The sequence below is a fragment of the Meleagris gallopavo genome, chromosome 1 (genome assembly GCF_000146605.3).
Source record: "Meleagris gallopavo isolate NT-WF06-2002-E0010 breed Aviagen turkey brand Nicholas breeding stock chromosome 1, Turkey_5.1, whole genome shotgun sequence".
In the NCBI taxonomy this organism is placed as follows: domain Eukaryota; kingdom Metazoa; phylum Chordata; class Aves; order Galliformes; family Phasianidae; genus Meleagris; species Meleagris gallopavo.
In genome coordinates this window covers 62,037,608-62,056,567 of record NC_015011.2, presented here as the reverse complement: position 1 = coordinate 62,056,567, position 18,960 = coordinate 62,037,608, and the positions used below count along the sequence as shown (strand labels likewise).

General features: G+C 45.3%; 2 protein-coding genes across 7 annotated transcripts in view; both read right to left on the bottom strand.

Annotated features, from left to right (window-relative positions):
* The window catches only part of LOC100542571 (zinc finger protein OZF-like), a 1,148,434-nt gene that overhangs the window by 214,825 nt on the left and 914,649 nt on the right, over positions 1 to 18,960 (bottom strand). The gene's annotated exons all lie outside the window — the stretch shown is intronic.
* Positions 1 to 18,960, bottom strand: part of IQSEC3 (IQ motif and Sec7 domain ArfGEF 3) — a 55,281-nt gene that overhangs the window by 15,473 nt on the left and 20,848 nt on the right. For all 5 annotated transcript variants that reach the window (XM_010714260.2, XM_019612423.1, XM_010714255.2 and 2 more), the window contains 2 exons: positions 12,683 to 13,776; positions 7,840 to 8,001 (listed from right to left, as the gene is read on the bottom strand). In XM_010714260.2, the coding sequence (XP_010712562.1) occupies positions 7,840 to 8,001; positions 12,683 to 13,770 (1,250 nt within the window). In that variant the 5' untranslated portion in view covers positions 13,771 to 13,776. The remainder of the gene's footprint in view (positions 1 to 7,839; positions 8,002 to 12,682; positions 13,777 to 18,960) is intronic.

Sequence of the window (18,960 nt, the reverse complement as noted above, 5' to 3'; positions counted from 1 at the left end):
AAGATCCCTATTTCAGAGATTGCAGAGATGGAATTTGCCCAAACTACTTATGAAGAGGCGCAACTGATATCCATGGAGGGCCTGGCTTCACCTTCAACTGCCCATTCTCTGGTAAGGGAGAAAACAGGCTGAGTATAGCAAACCCCACTCAGAGGCCATCAGGTTCTCTCCTCCCCATTCCTGTCCTTTGGGGATCAGGGCAGAAGAGATGCCACCTCCTGGGAAAGGACAGCTGGACGCAACTCTTGAAACTCAACAGTTTTAATAATTGCATCCTCTTTAGCTGTCTGTGGATTGTCAGTATGCTTTGCTCCCTCTCTGCTACTATCAGGCACCAGGATGGCTCCAACTGCAGGCATCTGTAGGATGGTTGAGAATCCCCCTTCCTCAAACCTCTTGGTACATTCTTGCAACTATCTCATAGAAAGAACCATGGGTCCCAGTGCCCAACTATCATTTTTTGGTCACCATGGAAAACTCAGAATCCCATAGCCATGGCCACCTTCTTTCCCAAGCCCTGTAAATACAAGGACCCTGCATCCAGAATACCAGTCACTGAGCCAACACAGCCAGTGGTGTTCTTTCTCTGTGTGAGATACACAAGAAGTTTTCTTTTGAGGACAGAGGATGAAACATCTGCCTTTCAAGAAGAGGCAGCTGGTGGAAAGAGGCAATACATTGAGCCCATGGAGGTGGATCCATCTCCAGAGGACATCTTGATGGAAGTGGGTCCACCTCTACTTGGGCAGCCCACTCACCATGCCATCATGAAGAGATCATGAAGAGACAAAGATTACACAGAGATGGCTCCCTGTGTCTAAGGAATAAAACTGCAACTTACGTGTATGTGCTAAATCTAGTACAAACAGCAGCATGCTTGTGAGATGCCTATTCCTAGACAACCAGGAGAACCAAAGGACAACAAAGCAGGAGTGGAGTAATCGCCTTACAAAATCTCCTCCTCTTAGGAGGACTTTGGACCTTTGCTTCATGTTGCTGAAGTGAGCAGGAAAGGTGCTGACACCTTGCTCATAAACCAGATGGTGGCTCCTCTATTCATAAGGAGCTTGGTCTGTCTCAATGCATAAAGCAGCCAGACACCTTATAACTGCAGAGAATTGCATTCCTGGTGTCCGGTGATGGGACCAAAGAGTGAGATCCTCTTTGCATCATTTTGCCCCATTGATACATCCATGATGGCTGTGCTGCCTCCTAGGCTGCAAGGCATGATTCCTCTCCAAAAGTTGGTGGACACAGAGACATCAGGGCTGTGAGGATTTAGCACAGGGCTAAGCATGACAAAAAAGCCTTGTGGCAAAAGGATTCAGAGAAGGCAGGAAGCAGCTGTATCGTGTGGGGCTGGAATCTGCTCGCCCATGCGTAATGACCTATTTTCCAGCTTTTCCACTCAGGTGACAATGTAGCATGAGCTGAGCTGCAACTAAAAGCATCTGTAATGAACCTGCAGCCCATGCTCAGGGATGGGACACAGAGTGAGGCAGCCAGGTGGAAAGTTTAAGACAAGGCACAGAAATACTAATAAAAAACATCCCTTTTCTCAGCATCCCTGTGCTCTTTCTGAAGACAAGCCAGGCCTAGGGTGTACTGCAGAGGAAGAGATCAGCTCCCTCGGAGGCTGCCCCTGCAGGTGTTTGCTAAGGCCCACAGTAAGAAAAGCAAGCAGGGCTCTTTGCTTCCTTGCACAAGCAGGCAAGGGCTTGTGTCCCAGTCCTGCCCTACACACAGCACCTCTTCCTGCCATCCTCACGTTAGTGTTGTCTCTACAATGGAGATCACAGCCTGCAACAGCTGCACCCCCTTTCTAGGTGGTACAACATTACATGTATTGCCTGTTCTTCTCTGGGGCTGCCGTGCCTACTTGCCCTCCCAGGACTGTCGGTACTTACTTGCGCAGAGTGAGAAAGTGCTGCCATGCCTTGTGACATAGCTGTATTCCAAAGTGGAAAGTTGTTTCCTCTCTGGACACTTTGGCCATGCAGGACAAGACACTGCCTAGCCTTCTTCACCCTCCAGGAGACATTAAGAGCCTCTATACAAGGGCAAACCATTTCCCTAGGCATCCAAGCAAGTTCAAGCTGTACTTTCAGCCCTTGCAGCTTGTCATGGGAAAGTCACTCTTGTTCACAATTCTGATCTGTGCCACAGCTCTGCTTGCAGCAGGAGGTCAGAACTGACTAACATGTTCTTCTCTCTGTTCTCTGTTTCCACTGCATCATTATCTACTGCTCCTCAGCACAAGCAGCAGCACTGTGCTGCTCAAATCCTCCTGAAATACAAGTCCCCTATTGATCCTCTCTAATGTCCTTAGTGGGAAGGGGAAGATAGGCTAGTTTGGGGCTAACCTGTCAAGTTCACTCTGCCAGTCAGAGGAAGCTAACACTTCTTTAAAAGACAGCCTCTTAGCTGGGTTTCCATCTCTGCTTTTACACTCCTAAGAGCAGTTTTTCTTTCTCTCTGTCTTCCCATGAGAGAAAGAGAAGGCACTACTGGCTTGACAGACAGGAGAGCTGCTCACCAACAAGGAGAGTGTGTCTAACAGTGACTTACAGTCTAATAGGAACAAGCCCCCAGTTCAGCACACTGTCCCCTCTTCTTCAATCCCTGCACCTGTCTTTTCTGACAGGAAATGCACCAGGACAGCCACTTCTGCACATCCACGTCCCATGACCTGAGTATAAACCATCTGACACCAGCAGCACAGATGACTCAATTCATGACACCACACATATTATTTTGCTCTTGAATGAACTATAAATGGAAGCAGTTCCTGAGTCAGAAACAGGTGGAGAACAATGAACTAAAGAGAAGGGAAGGATGAATGAAAGAGAACAAAAGCAACAAATAAACACAGGGTTAAGAGTGCACACAAACAAATAAACGATGCATCTGAGAATGTAATAGAAAAGAAAGGATTAAAGAAAAGATGTAAGAATGATGCTGTTCCTCATTAGAAATGTGTGCACTGGCCCTGACTTTTGCAAAGTAGCAATATGATTTTTCTATCACATTTGACAAGTTAGATTTGATGAAAACTGTTCAATACCAGAACAGAGTTTGAATGGACCAGGCTCCCTCTCTACAGCTGTATTTCCTGGACTGACAGATGCTGAAACCCTCAGACAGGTCCCAGCTTGCTGCAGGCAGGTTGTGGAAGCAGATTCTCCTGAGAAGAAGCTGGATCTTACTGTGGAGTGCTGGATCTTTCTGTCAGATGCTTAAAATTGGCTACAGATGGGATTTAACCCCGTAACATAAAATGTTTAAAAGCTAGATGTCCAGGCAAAACAGGCATAAAGAGAAAAACGGCACTCTTGAGGGACTTGTGCCTCTCCATTGACTAAAAGGATTCATCAATTGATAGATGACACTAAACTTGGTGGTGGTTAACAATAGGGGAGATAAATCCTGCTCTTAAAGACTGAAGCCTTGTTTGCAAGAAGAAATGACATATTTCCTCTCTCTAACAAAAGAGGAGTGAGCAGTTTAGTGTTATCAAAGGATGAGTGCCAATTACAGTTAGATACTCTCGAAAATCCCTTACTCTCTCCTTCATTCCTCTGGTTAGTGTGTGTAATTACCTGTGAGCTATCCAGATATATTTTCTGGGTTCCAAGGAAAACAGTTAAAGGTTGAAAGACAAAATAGGAGGATGGAAGGAAGAATATAATTTAAAGACTTCTAGTAGTTGGATATGCAGATGTGAGAAGGCAAAATAGCAAACCAAAGGGCTTAAGTCTCATATTAAGTTTATCCTCATTCACGCTTCACCATGCATATGAGGCTTTGCAACCAGTATGATGCATCTTTGGAGTTTTGTATTCACTATATGGGCAGTAAAGAGGTATCCTCTTCACAGCACCATGCTCAACTGTACACTTCTGAGTTCTTCTACCTGACTCTAGGAACAGGCAGTGGTTGACTTGTTTTCCATCTAACGTAGCTCAAATAGCCATGGAAGCCAAGAAAAGTTTGCAGAGTATTGACTTATGGCTGGACTTAGAGCTGAGTCTGGAATATATAACCTGGGCAGCTCTACCCAGTATCCAAATGCACAATGGAGCTCGCAGATGTTTTAAAAGCTGTCTCATTGTTTATTTAGCACTTGGGTTAATTCAACCTGGCTGCAATTGAAACAGTGCTTACAGTACACATTTCTTACACAAGTTTTCACATCGAGTGGAAGCTAAACTAACACAGCAAATGACATCAATAATTGAAATTGCTCTGGGGAGGGATAGAATGGTCCAGGAAGGCTCCAAGGCCACGTCTGGGATGTGAAGGAGCAGAACTGATTCCCCCTGCACACAGGCTTATTCAGTGCAGGTGGTCAGTGCCTACCAATGGCCATTCTATCAAGGCATTGAAGCTTGTCAGGACCAAGAATGCCAAGGAACTGAAGGGTCAGTTGGGCCACAGAAATGAGAGTGGAACTGGACAAACTATACAAAAGCTACATAAAGGCTACCCTGATTGCCATGTGCTCTCCAGGGAATACCATGTCTCCTAATACTGGCTTGTTAAGCATGGATATACATGGGGACTGCAAGACCAACCTGTCCCAATCTGTGCGGTGTTCCTGAGCTAACTTGATGGGAGTTGTTCCTTAGTCACACCAGTGGAACAAGGAACCAGATGAGATCTTAGCCAGTCCTAAAATGCTAGAATGCCTTTGAGTTGCCTCGTGCTCACATGCAAACAGCTCAGAAGTTGTGACCAGCCCATGAGCACTGGAAAATGCCATCACACTGTCATATCCTGCCAGCCCTCTTCATCCTCATGCATAGACAGGAAAAATATCCAGGATGATAATCCTGTGTGAGATTTTGTTCCAGCAATACCTTGTTTCCATGCATGCCAAACTGCTGTGTGTGCAGCTATTGATCAGACAGCTCTCACAAGAGCTGACAAAATTTTTCTTGCAAAACCTGCAAGCCACTGCTATCCAGAAGCTCAAAATTGATACACAAGCAAACACCACAGCTACAACTAGCTGAATTATTTGGCAATCTTTCTTTCTCTTCTTTTCTGTTGTAGAACATTTTGTGTATATTTTATGTCTGCTTTTACATTTGCCTTTAAGGAATATGAGTCAGCAAGTTATCTGTTGTTTGAAGCAATCAGGTACAGCTCTGAACTCCAAATTTAGATTCAGCTGCTTAAAGATATGTACAACCTTAACAGCTCACTTCCCACTTCTGAGCTTTGCTTCCTCCATCTGTAAATAGGACAGTAGGGACACTCCTTCATAATGCATTTGGAGTGCTACACTGAGAGGTACAGTGGAAACTGAGAGTAATGACGGAGTACGGCCACATGCTTTAATAGCTCTCCTGCAACATTCAGAGACAATACAAGCAACTATATCACAGCAGTTCCTGGACACTGAGACTGGGAGACTGACATCAAGCTTTGTAATACAGACTGTTATCAGGTGCTGCTGACACAGCCTATAGTTGCATATGAACTGGAAGAACGTAGTCAATTGCAGGAATTGAATGTAGGACTACAAAGAAATGCTTGCCTATTGCTACTGCAGAGGCTGTCTGTGCAGAGGCAGGCTTTGGACTTCAGCAGTGTATCTGTCAGGGGAAGCAGCCCACACATTGCTGGAGAAAAAGAGGCAATTACTTTTAATTGTAGCTCTCGGCATGAAGAAACTGGAGACAATACGTGTTTCATTGCTGTTCTAATCAATACTCATGCAGCATATTAAAAATAGGGCTGGATCAAAGGTCAGGAATGGGCAGCAACAGGCAGCAGCAGTTGCATCAGGAATGGAGTTTTAAATTTGAGCCCAGATTTGGATGCTGAACTGGCATACTCTCCACCTGCACTACTGCATTCAGCTCTGGGGTCCTCGGCATAAGGGAATGAACCTGCTGGCGTGATTCCAGAGAAGGCCATGATGGTGGACAGAGGAACTGGAGCACCTCTCATATTAAGACAGACTGAGAGCTGGAGTTATTTAGTCTGGAAAAGGGCAGGTGCCAGGGAGATGTCATTGTGATCTCCTAGTATTTAAAGTGGTCCTACAGGAAAGATGGAGAAAGACTCTTTACCAGGGATTGCAGTGATAGGACAAAAGGTAATGGCTTTAAACTGAAAGAGGTTAGGTTGAGATTAGATATTAGAAAGAAATTATTTACTATGAGTGTAGTGAGGCACTGGAACAGCTGGGCAGAGAAACTGTGGATGCACCATCCCTGGAGGTGTTCAAGGCCCGGCTGGATGGGGCCTGAGCAGCCTGATCTACTGGATAGCAGCCTTGTATCCATGAGGGGAGTTGGAACTCGATGAACCTTAAGGTGCATTCTAACTCAAATTATTCTATGATTCTATGATGATGCAATTATTTTTTTCCAGGAATAAGAATGCTGTGTGTGTTGGATTTAGGTTTTCTCTTTGGCTTGCTTCAAGATAAGCCACTGTGAAACTGAAAAGAGTTATCTTTTTGGAGACTGGGAAAATATTACAATGGATGCAATACAAAGAACTGTGCCTGACAGAAAGGCAGCTTTCACTAAGAGCTGTTCTATTGCCTAATGAAAGAAAGACCCAGTTGAGTGCTGATCATCTCTGGAAACAGGTCTTTGAACAAGCTTGTTGTGCCATGATTACACATGTCACATTACCATGCATGGCAGCACTCGCATTTACACTGGTGAAAACTCCCCCTCTGTCTTTACTGCATTGGCTCTCAGGGTGGCAGAAGCATTATGCCACTACTTTATACCATGCAGAGCTGTGCTTTCTCCTTCTCCCTCATCTGCATGGCAAGAAGTAGATCAAGGCCACACAGGAAATTAAGGTCCATCTCAGTTCCCTAGGATCATCTTTGCAGAAAGCCTGTCATCTTGGACAACGTTCAGAAAAACGGGTAATATGCTTTTCTGCCAAACATTTCTACTCTGCTCCAGTGATGTTCACAGTAGGGGGATAACAAGTTAGCAATATTTAGCAACATGAAAGGCAAGGCAATAGGCAGACGCTGAGGTAGCATACATAGGTCTTAGGTGTTCCCAGGATTTTGTAGCCCAAATTGCAAGGCTTGAAAAAGAAGAGAGATGTAGGTTGAGAGATGCCTGGTTTGTGTGAACAGGAGGTAACCACAGTGAGTGAACTGAAGGGAACAATCCAGCAAAAGCAGCTACTGAAAAGAAGCAGGTAGGAAACCCAAGATCTTGCCATCTTGTCTTCTCAGTCCACTAAGTTTTTGGAGTGAGGATATTCCTCAATGCTCTGTGACTACAGAGTAAACTAATTAGTAGCAGGTTTCTACGTGTAGGCTTCTTCATTACCACCCACAGAACCAGCTGCCCTCTTATTTTCCTTCTCAAGCAGTTGGAATAATTGAAAAGCCCACCCATTACAGACCTGGACAGCAAAAGAGCCATGAGCATAGACAGCATTTGCTGTTTCCTGCTGGTTTCACAGCAAGGAGCAAATGCTTTTTCTCCTCTGCTTCTCTAGTACTTCCTAGAAAGCATTAGGAGCACTTTGTTTGGATGGGGTGAGACATGAGTCACAGAATTCTTCAGACACAAAATCTCCTGGCGTCACTAGTCTTACCCCCTGTGGTGCTGAACTCCAGCTGGATGATGACAGGCCCTTTGGGAAGGAGAAATTGAAATGATACAGAGAGGCAAACACATTGCTGGGAAATGCAATGAGAGGCACCAAAATGGAAGTGGAAATGGTGAAGTTCCCACAGAAATGGAGGGGCACGGAGGACAGGTTGCTTGCTGGTGCAAGCAGGGCAGGGTGGGCTGGTAACTCCGTAAAAGGGCAGGAAGGAGAGGAAGAGTTTTCCATACTTACTCCAGGACATCCCTGTTGAACTGTTTTTTGCTGTTGCCCAGGAACTCCCCAATCATCTGGCGGCTGAGGCCCTTCCGCTGGAGCAGGAAGTGTGCCACCCCAATAGGAGTGTCTGGGATGAAGCCCCGGGAGATCAGGAACTGGATCCCTTTGTCTGGGTTTCTGAAAAGGAAGGACAAAAATATGATGAGTTGGCATGAACTCTTTGGGACATCAGTACCCCTGGCTCATCATCTGTCGTGCCAGTAATGCAGCCCTCAATATGCACATGGGCTCCTATGAGTTCACGTACGTGACAGGGATGAGACTGGTGCAAGCAGGGAATAGACTTGGGAGAGTTCTCCCCAGCTGCTGATGAGTGCAAACGGATGTCATGGGAGCCACTGTGTCACCTGCAGCACCTGCTGTTGTCTGGAGGAGACTGTAAGTGCCTCTTGCCACAAAGGATCTTGCTGCTCACCAGTGACTCTCTTCTGCCATCCCTCTCCTTCAAAATCAAAATCTGTTGCACTGTACCTACCCCATCTTAGCTTGTTTAGGGTACCTAAATATGACCCTTTGCTACCGTCTCAGAAAGCTGGGGTTACACCTTGTGTAGGACAGACATTTGCACAGGGAAAAAGGTGACTGTGAAGAGACTTAGGAGGCACTGTTTCCATGGGCTATGGGCAAATGAGGCTCAAGACATAGAGGGGGCTAACCAAAGATGGGGCACTTTTTTTCTGTAAATAAAAATTCATTTTCTTTTTCATACATTTTTACTGCTCGGTGTTGAGTGACATTTCTGCCTTCCTCACTTGAGTCTGCTGCTGGCTGCCTGAATAGAAATCCCATTCTCATATTTGCATTATCCCTTCCTCCACTTCCCCCACCCTAGCTGTGTTGTTCTTCCCTTCTCTATTGATTTCCCCCCTCAGGCAGAAATCTGCGAGTGTGGGTGGATGAGAGCATGCACCTGGAGAATGCCTTGTCAGAGCTGAGAGAGAGCTGTATGCAGCTCCAAGACAGAGCACAGAGGGTTTTTCTCCCCCTCTGACTGTGAGCCCCCTCTGAGATCAGGCTGGGTGTGAGTGAGCCCAGCTGCCTGTCTGTGGGAGCGCCGATCTACACAGTGGTGTGCCAGCATCTGTGCACACATCTTGGGGGGTACTGTGTGCCTCTACAAGTGTTCATGTGTGCGTATATCTCCTATATATGCAGATTTCTCCTACATCATACATTTTCCTAGGAGACCATCATGTCCGCACATTTTGCCTTTCTCCTTATGTATCCTATAAGCATACAGGCTTCTATGCAACCTGGCAGCAGCTGTGAGTCTATGGGGGTGCCTGTCCCACAGTACACGCTGGAATGAGTGCTATATGTGCATCGTGTAGCAGAGTTTCTTCCTGTACCTCAGACTGTGCCACTGAAGGCCCTCAGTCACGATGCACTCTTGCTGAGGGGAACTCACGTAATGTGGAGGATTTCCATGTTCCTTTCATTCTGAGCTCGTGAACAGGGAGAGGTAGCATCCTCATAAAGTATAGGAAAGGAAAACATACTTCCACCATTAACCCAGATTCAGGGATCTTTGTCATGGCTCAAGGGCCAGGTTTGCTTAGGCTGTTTTCTGGGGTGAGGAAAGAATAGGATGAGATCTCTGAGCACGTGAATGCATGATATGACAGACACAGAGTGTGACACTATCAGGTGGTGAAGGATGTGGGTGAGCAACATATGTCTAGCTATAAGCGGATCGGCATTCAGGAGAATGGCCTGAACCATACAGAGGCCTCATGGTTATACTAACAGAAGTTGGGTTGAAGATACTTCTGCTTACTCTGTCATGTCACATAGAAAACATCGTGGGCAGAGTGGCATTGTCAGGAAGAGTATCTGCGAGAACAAGTCAGCCCATTAAATTTATGAATAGGAGAGATGCAAGATCTGACATTGAAAACCTAGGACTTGCTAAAGGAAAAACAACAGAATACCTTCTGTATCATCATATAGATCTCCAGCTTCACCTTTGAAGAGCACAGGCAAAGTTCTCAGCTAAATGCAAGGGTTAAATGGCCATGGGTGAAGTCAAGGTAAGTAACAGAGATTCAAAAAAATGGACCTCCATGTGCATATTTTAATCTTTGACCCAATGTAATGTTCAAGGCAAGACCTCAGTCACTGATGTCACTCCAAAGACATTGGGCTGACTCTGGATTAGTTCCAGAGGAGATGGGAGCTGGATGTGGCCAGGAAACAGTTCTAATACAGATGGCATAGACATGCAGATTTCAGAAGGAATGGAACACACAAAGCAAGAGGATGTAGAATAAAACAGTCCAGCTCTGACAGCCCTCCTTCACTGCATAGACTAAAGCTCAAATGTAAATGAACACAACTATTTAATCAACAGCAGCCTTACATCAGCTTTTCCCTGGATTCAAATTGTTCCCCACAAAATCCTGGTAATGATACAGCATCTTTGCCACTGAATACCTGTATATGTATCTCATATACTGCAGCATATGACTTTTACCAGATGTGCAGCAAGCAGCTCCATTTCTTTCTCTCCTGAGCTCAGTCCTTGCTATTTTCCTCAATATTTCAGGGGTGTTATGCATGGCCAGCAAATGCTGTGGGATTCCTCACGTCCTGCTGGCTTTCCCTCTGCCCACACAACCAGCTGCCCACACACACTCAGTTATTACAGAAGTGCTGCATAATGAAGCACTCTCCGTTCCAGGGATTCCACCCCCTCACTGTGGAGGGGGGGAAGGCGAAAGTGCCACAACAGCGCAGGATCTGTCTGTTCCCAGGGGCCTGCTCCAAGCCAGAGCACTGCCTACAGAAAAGCAGTGTAAGGCCAGACAGACTATGGCAGATGGTGCTAGCAATTGGAGGCTTTCAGCTCTTGGTCCAGCGGAGCAGCCAGCAAAAATATGTGCATGCACATACTCATAGCCTCAGCTCCATGCACTATGGGTTGGTGATCGTATCACAATCTCTGTGACGGTAAACCATCTCCTTGGCAGGGAGACCAACAATCAATTAATTGCACTAAGCTGAATGCCTATAAACCCCCTTGCCACCCCTTGGGTTGTGGTATGTTACAGTGTTACAAGAGGAGCTATACCTCCCTTAATTCCTGCTCACAGAATTAAAAAAAAAACCTTTCCTTGCCCTAAGTCTATTCCTTTTCTCCCTACCCCCCAATGTTTTGTCTAGAAAATTGAGCCTCACAGATTACTGGCACGTTGTTTCAGCAACTAGTTTCAAGGCAGCAGGGAAGTTGTGTTTGAGGAAGTTGTGTTTCAAAGCACCATGGTGTTACTCAGTTTTCGATCCCACGGAGACCTGCAAGATGCAGGAAACTCAGGTCACTAAATGAAGAATGGCAGTGCTGCCCCAGAAGACCTAGTGTTGTTAATCTGACACATGAATGTGTGCCAGGCAGACTGGAGGAGGCAGACAGGCTGGAAAAAAACACTTTCACTCCTGCTTTATGATCACATCAGTACTTGTGTCAACTCTGCATGAACCAAAGGAAAACACATTGGGTATAGGAACTCCTGCCAAACATGACTGAAAATACTGAAATACTTGGTTTGCAGAGATGTGAACCCCATGTCCTCCTCCAGAAAAACACCAATCCCAACACAAGTACCACAACATCTCTGTGGAGCTGGAACTATGTCATAATCAGCTCCCATCTGTTCCTGGTGCCTACCTTCTCTTATTCCAGCCTGCTCGCATCCATTGGGCAAACATGTGCTGCCAGAGCCTGACTTTGATAAATATATGTGAACCCACCTGTTCACAATCTACTGAACAGAATTAGTAAATGTCCTCCTCAATATCCTCCTTGGCTCTCTATGAGTCCCGAGCTTGTCTGCTCTTACAGAATTCCAGACGCGCTCTGTAGCCAGCACTAAAAATCTTTCAACCACATTCCTGCCTTCTGGGGTCTACAGTCTCTGGACTACATATATTTAATCCTTGTCTGTGCAAAACTTCTGTCCATAACTACATAAACTTCAGTCCTTGCTCAGACCAAAAAGCCCACACTAATGCGTGGCAAAACATTCTGTTTGTGTAAGTGCATTATGTTCCCAGCACCTTCATCTGGGGATTCAAATGGAAACCAAGATAGCATGAGATAAAATCCCACTATTTCTCAAGGGTTGTTTTGATGAGAAATATCTCATCGAAAGACAACAAGCAAATCTAAAGCTTCTTATAAGAGCTCAGCTGCTTTCTGCCAATCTAAAATAGACTGCATATGACCCCTTGAGCTCACCCCTTCTGACTGTACTTTCTGAGCCACACTGCTTTACTTTTACATCTAAAGCCTTTTCATAGGATATCAGACTCAGACGTATGAGAAACTGAGATGACTAAACCTGTTCTATTAAGACAAAAAAAAATCTACCCAAAAAAAACAGAAGGAAAACAAAAGCCAGAGCACTATACCAGGTTAGCTAGGCTCAGCTCTACTTTTCTCTCTCTTTCTCCTTGGAAATGCTCCAAGTTAAGTATCTGAGACAGTTTTTACGTCCACAGATATGCTTCTGCCTTTTCAACAGAATGTGGCACGATCTCAAATGGACTGAAATTGGAATTGAAGGTTCAGAATTCAGGACAGCATTGTTCCTCTACTGGGCAGATCAGAACAGCACTTGGGAAAATTTAGGGAGAAAGCCTTTGGGCAGACAACTCGTGGTCTAAATCTGATACTGAGAGGGTCATATCCTTGAATATGAAGAACTTCCCTAGAGACAGATCTAGACCAAGACTTTGTCTTCACCTATTCTTGTGAGGCATGAAGCAGTCCAGGAAACACAAAAGATGAAGAGTCACTTACATATTAAAGAGATTCAGCCCAATGCGGTAGAGGCGTTTCCTCATGGTGTCTGTGGAAAGCGTGGGGGACTTGCAGCTAGCTGGGTTCTCACAATGGTACCGTGGGAGGCTGAGGATCATGGCTTGCAGTGCTTCTTTTGAGGACACCTCAGAGGCTGACTTTGCTGAAGTGGAGGTGCTGCTGCTGCTCAGCTGCTCTGAGTTGTCTGCATTCTCAGATTCAGAGCCTTTGCTTTGCCCCATCTCATTGTTAGCATCAAACTGGAGCTTCTGCACTGCCATCTGTCCAGGCTCCTCATTGCTGTCCCCCATGCCATTACTGCTAATGTTCACTTCAGTGAAAGCGTGGCTGTTCTGGAGAGCTTCTGTCTCAGGTAAGCACTCTGGGGCAGCCTGCGGTTCACTGTCTTCTCCCTCTCCTTCTCCCGGGCTTTCTTCAGACTTGGAGGCTTGAGAGAGACCAGCCTGGGCATTGCTGCTCAGGCAGTTTGCCATGGACACCGAGGTAGACGATGAGACAGAGATATTCTTGTTGTCAATCTGGACCGTGACATCTCGAAAAGCCATCATAAGAGTGCTGCTGCTCTTAGGTAGGGTATCTGGCAGAAGCCCTTCCTCCTTCTCCTTGTCCTGCAGCTCAGCTTCTAAGTCTTGGTTTGGTTGCATTGAACTGGCACTGAAGGTCTCTCTTATCTGGTATGAGCCCCCATCCTGCAGTGAGCACATGGTCTTCAAGCTCCAGGTGCTCAGAGCATCATCAATAGACTTGGCCAGGGACTGAACTTGTTCCGTGAAGGAGTCCTCCAGCTCAGTCAGTGCTCCGCTGATTGTGGCTGGCAAAGATGGGGACCTCACCAACGGGATGCCCACAAAGTTGTACCCCTCCACTAGAGCTTTCTCAGCAGAGAAGCTCTCAGAGTTCTGGACCCGGACTTTCCTCAGAGAGATGCGGCGTGGCATGCGGCTCTCCAGCAGTGAGTTGCGGATCTTCTCAAAGTTCTTGCTGAGCTGATATTGTCGGAAAGCAGTTTGGATGGTGCAGGCTGCCCTGCGAGATACCAGGTGACCTCCGTATTTGTGCTCTAGCATTTCAATCTGAAAGACATACAAATAAGAGGTTATTTTTCCTTAATTGACTTCTGATGGCTTTACGTGACCCCAATTGCTATACTGATTAGTCTATAATGACTGTCAAAAGTACTTTTAACATGGAATTAACCTTCTCCTGCATTGCTGTGCCCTCAGTATAAACAGAAGGCCTTCCTTTAGGCATGACTGGTCAAAACATCAGCATTGTGAGCTTCCTTACACCTGTATCATGATCATGCCTCCATCTACAGTGCCACCCATACCAGCTGGAACCTGGAGGCACCCCTCCTTTGCATTTCCACTTCTGACAGCATGATTAAACAGACAATTCCAAATATGTGTCTTCTTGCTCAGCAATGTTTTGATAGCATTACAGAATGGTTAATGTTAGAAGGTACCTTAAAGATCATCTACTTCTAACCTCCTGCCATAGGCAAGGCTGCCACCCAGAGGATCAGGCTGCCCGGGGCCCCATCCAACCTGGCCCTGAGCGCCTCTAGGGATGGGACAACCACAGCTTGGTCTCCCTCCTTTTTATAAGCTCCCTTTCAGTACTGGAAGCCTGCAATGAGGTCTCCCCAGAACCTTCTCTTCTCCAAGGTGAACAAGTCCAGCTCCCTCAGCCTTTCATGGTAGGAGAGGTGCTCAAGTCCTCTGTGGTCTTCCTCTGGACCCGCTCCAACAGTACCACATCTTTCTTGCATTGGGAGCCCCAGGCCTGGACGCAGTACAAAGAACATTGATTTAGCAATGTCGAGGATTTTCCCTTTGTTTAGAGTGCTTCTAAACTCCTCCCATCCTTATTCACCTTAGGAAATACTGACAGGAGCAAGAAGAAACCATTCAGAATAAGGAAAGAAAAGTTGACTTCTAAATGCAGAAAATACTGTCTTGGTCATAGGAGCTAGCAGGAAGTATCCATTTCCACAGAACTCCGTAGAGGATGTCTTTTAGCAAGCTCTCTGAATCCCAAAGTGTCTCCTTTCTAGTCTAGTTTTTCAGGCATTAACCAGAAGTAAAATGAAAACAGCTCAAGAAGAGAGAGAACATAAGGTTTGAAAAGTAAGAAATTCTGATGTTAGACATTGAGACATGACATTAAGAAGAAGTGGCAGCAGGATTTTCTCCTTCCTGAACTGGTAATAACACACACACATGTGAATAAACATACACACAGCTAACTGGCATCCCAACAGGCTTCAAAAAAACAAGTACGTATGGTCTTCTCCATAGTCTTGTATTTGTACTTCCCAGTATTGCCCTCTCTCTTGTTCTGCTGCTGGGCCTTCACTAACATGCTGCAGGAGAATGTTTGCTTTCTTGATTCCAGGGAGTAACTGAGAGCTGACAAGTGGGACGGTGTGAAGATGATGGTGAATGATGGAACTGGAGGAAAAAGGATGAATTCAATTTACTTTCACTGAGGTCTTGACTGAATGATTAATTGAACTCCACATTGTCTACATTTCATAGTGCAGAACACAGGTGTAGACTGTAGTATATACATGTGTGTGTGCACATGTGGAAAAGCCCACCAAAGGTAAAGTGCTGGGCTGGGAGCACTGGTAAATTCAGACTTGAATTAACAGAGGATTGGCTACATAATTCATGTGGTGAGTATCCTTACACCCAGATACACACTGCTGCCCCTCAAGGTATGCCTCACTGGCCCATTATCACAGGGTGAAGGACTGAGCTGCCAGAAAACCTAAGGTTAAGTGCAAAGACAGAGTGAGACATGAGCCCTAGCTCCCAGAGACATGTCATGTAAACTGATTCCTTCTTCTTTTCCATTTTTTTAAAACACTATGCAAGTTGTGGATAAAACCATCAGTGAGTGAACTGGATACAAGTGAAGGTCTGGAATGATAGCTGTGAGAAGTGCAAATCACTCCAGGCATCTTTCCAATATTAACTCCCCTGGTTGCAGGGGATGATTATAAGATTTTGGGAAATGACAGGAAGAGACAAATAGTGTAAGCCCAGTCATTCTGCTCCTGCACTGGTATCCTGGCTGCTGGAGTATGAATTGAAGGCCTTGCTCTCCCATTGCCACCCCATCACTCCAGGCAGCAATAAGTCAGGTATCCTGCTGCAATAGATGAAAGGCTGCCTTTTCTTGGAGAGCAGAGAGATAACATCCTTTCATGTTCTCCTCCATGAAAATGAAGAAGGGCTCCTCTGCCTTGAGCTTGTTTTTTGTTTGTCTTGCTACTGAATTCACATCTGCCCAAAGCAAGTATCAAAGCTCAGCACTGGCAAATTCTAACAATTTACTTAGCAATAGGGTCAGTAGAGGCAGCAGGCTCAGAGCTCTGCTTATCCCTAATTTAAAAAATGTTGGCCTATTATTTGCCCTGCTGCCCTCCCATAACAGATCTATAGAACTGGTGCTAAAAATCAACTACACAAAGATCATGTATTCAGGTTCGTTTACTACAAGATGTATCAGTAATTTTTTTGATAGGAGTTCATTTAATATGGCAAGAAAGAAGAATACAGGAACAAGAAGATATTCTTGATAGTCAGTAGAAGGGTTTTGCTATGTTCTCTGACCTTATTTCCTAAATGACCATCTTAAATCCTACCACCAGCTCAGCACTCCTGCCACATCTCCTCAAAGCTTGGTTCTTTGTCTCCAGGAGGAAGCCTCATGTAGATAAATGCAAATTAAACCCATAACCTGCACACATCCAATCCGGACAGTTACTGCCAACAGCTGACCGTGAGCACTTCATATAACCATCTGGTTAATCAAAATGTATAGCTAATTGTGTTGAGAGGGAAAGAGGAACAAATGGGAGAGACAGACACAGCTATCCGAGGAACAGAATAATAGTAAGATACAAAATAAAGCAGAAGAAAGAGCCTTTAATTACCTGAGGTTTGCAAGGAGGTGACAGCCATTCTGAAAATGTGAAATTCATATGCTCTGATCTTATTAGAGGCTAGGACAAGATGTCACAGCTGATCTGAAGTAAAAGGCCAATTTCTTTCATGCAAGGACAGTTCCCAAGAAGACAGACTTTAATAACTATTAGGAAGAGAGATCCTTCTACAAATCTGAAGGAATGATGCAAACTGTCAGTACCTTGACAAAACAATCATAAGATTTTTGCAGTCCATTATCTCAGCCCTCTCAAAGGACTAAGGCATTACAGAGCAGAACAACATGTAAAGTGAGAGGACTCCCAGCATAGTCTGCTCTCCATTTGTACCAGGAGCTCAAGGGCAGGTTCTGCAAGTGGTCATACAGTCCTTACCAGCAAGGGGCATCTATCTTACAGTGTTCTGCAGCTGGCATAACAAGGGCCCAGAGACGTGAGATGACTAAGCGTGTCAAAAGGATATTTGAGATGGCAGGCAAAGCCAAAACCAGCATGCCCATAAAGCAGTGCCCTCCCCTCCCCACTGGAGTGGGTCTTGCTCTCTCTCCCTTTGATGTAGCCCAACCATTTATGGTTTACTGATGTCTGAGACATTCACATTTGCTACCAGGGCAAGCAAATTGACACTCCAGAGGAATTAAGGATTTAGCACATCTCTTGGTCTGTTTTCTTCCTCTCAAAAGGAAGAAAGGGCATCCATTAGCACACCCCAGCAGTCACAGGTAATGGAGATGTATGTCTGGCTTGCTGAAGGAACTTTCCCTGCCCATTTGAGAGGCCAGCCATGATTGGCCACCTCTCACTCCTAATAAACCCTATGAATCACAAGTAATTGCTTACTTAAAGATATTCTTCTCTGGGGAATTATCTGACAGCCAGAGCCAAAGAAGGGAACAGCAAGAGAAGGGTGAGGGGGATTTCAAAGTATAATTAGCTTAATACATTTCTGGGCCTCAACATGAAAACTCAGTTTGAGCAATTTAGGCCTTGTGGCTGAATTACAAATGGCTGGGAAATATCCATGGCCATGAGAGATTGCACATGAAGGGAGCTTTAATAAGGTCAGCCTAAGGCAAGCTGAAGTGTCAGGACTGGATATGGCAAAAGAGTTGAGGTATATAACCCATGCTTTTGTTTCCCAGAGATGTAAAAGCAGAAGTCTGCCAGGATACTCTCAGTTGTCACTAGTTTTCCAACCGGGTAGCCACTGAGAATGGCTACATGCCACCACGTTAGCAAGACGGGAATCAGTCTTAGAGACAGAATCTGAGTAGCTCGAGTAAAAGCATGCATTGTAAACAATAGTAATACAGAACATATGCGTTCTCCATCATCCCTTCTTAACATCTCTCCTTCCCATCAAACTCTCACAATGAAATGACATTGCTACAAAGGCCATGTGTTAATGGGATGTTTTCCTTCTTACATAAGACATCTGCCAGAACTTCTGCACAGAAAGCTCTCTGTGATCTTCATTTTCCCTACCGTTCTGCAGAGCATAAACTTAGGGGAACTTATCAACCCTCTAGCTTAATGCTGAGGGGCAATAACTGGTAGATGAACTGTACCTCCAAGCCAAACAGAGGAAGCTTTATGCTGCCCTCCTTCAGCAGCACTCAGTCCCCTTTCCAGAGCAAAATGTGAGTTCAACTGCACTGTGAGTCTAAAAATGCCTTCTTCCACTTGTAGAACTTACACTAAGAAAATTTGTGATATCACTAGGGAACTACTGGAAAAGTGTTGTGACAGGTAATGTACTCTTTGTTCCAATTCAAAAGAACAACTGAACAAGTAGGTTGATAGGAAACCTATGAAACTACTTACTACAGAGTGTAAGACTATATGTAAGATTCCTCTCCATGGAAATCTCCCCTTCCAGAGCAAGAAGTAGTTCACTGAAGACATCCATCAGGCCTGGAGAAGCACACATATTTTAATCCCCCTCTGCTGTGGGAAAAATGGTTCTACCTATGAGACAGGCAAGGTTCCTGCAAGGTCAGTACTGCAAGGCACCAGAGTTTAATGAACAAGCAGCTAACATGTTTCTCTGTCTCACATGCATCCAGGGCAGGTCTGGCCTCTGCTGCAACAACAGTGATGAGACAAAATGACCTTAAAGCTAAAATAACACAGGACAGACACTCCCCAGAACAAAAGCAGAGCAACTCTAGGACATACAGGAGGCTAAGCCCATATATAGCAGCCAAGATCTGTCCCACCCTGAGGATATGTCATATCATTTTGTAAAGCTAGTTAATTAGTCTCTTGTTTCTTTTCCTGGTGTGAAGCAAGAATTCTGGAT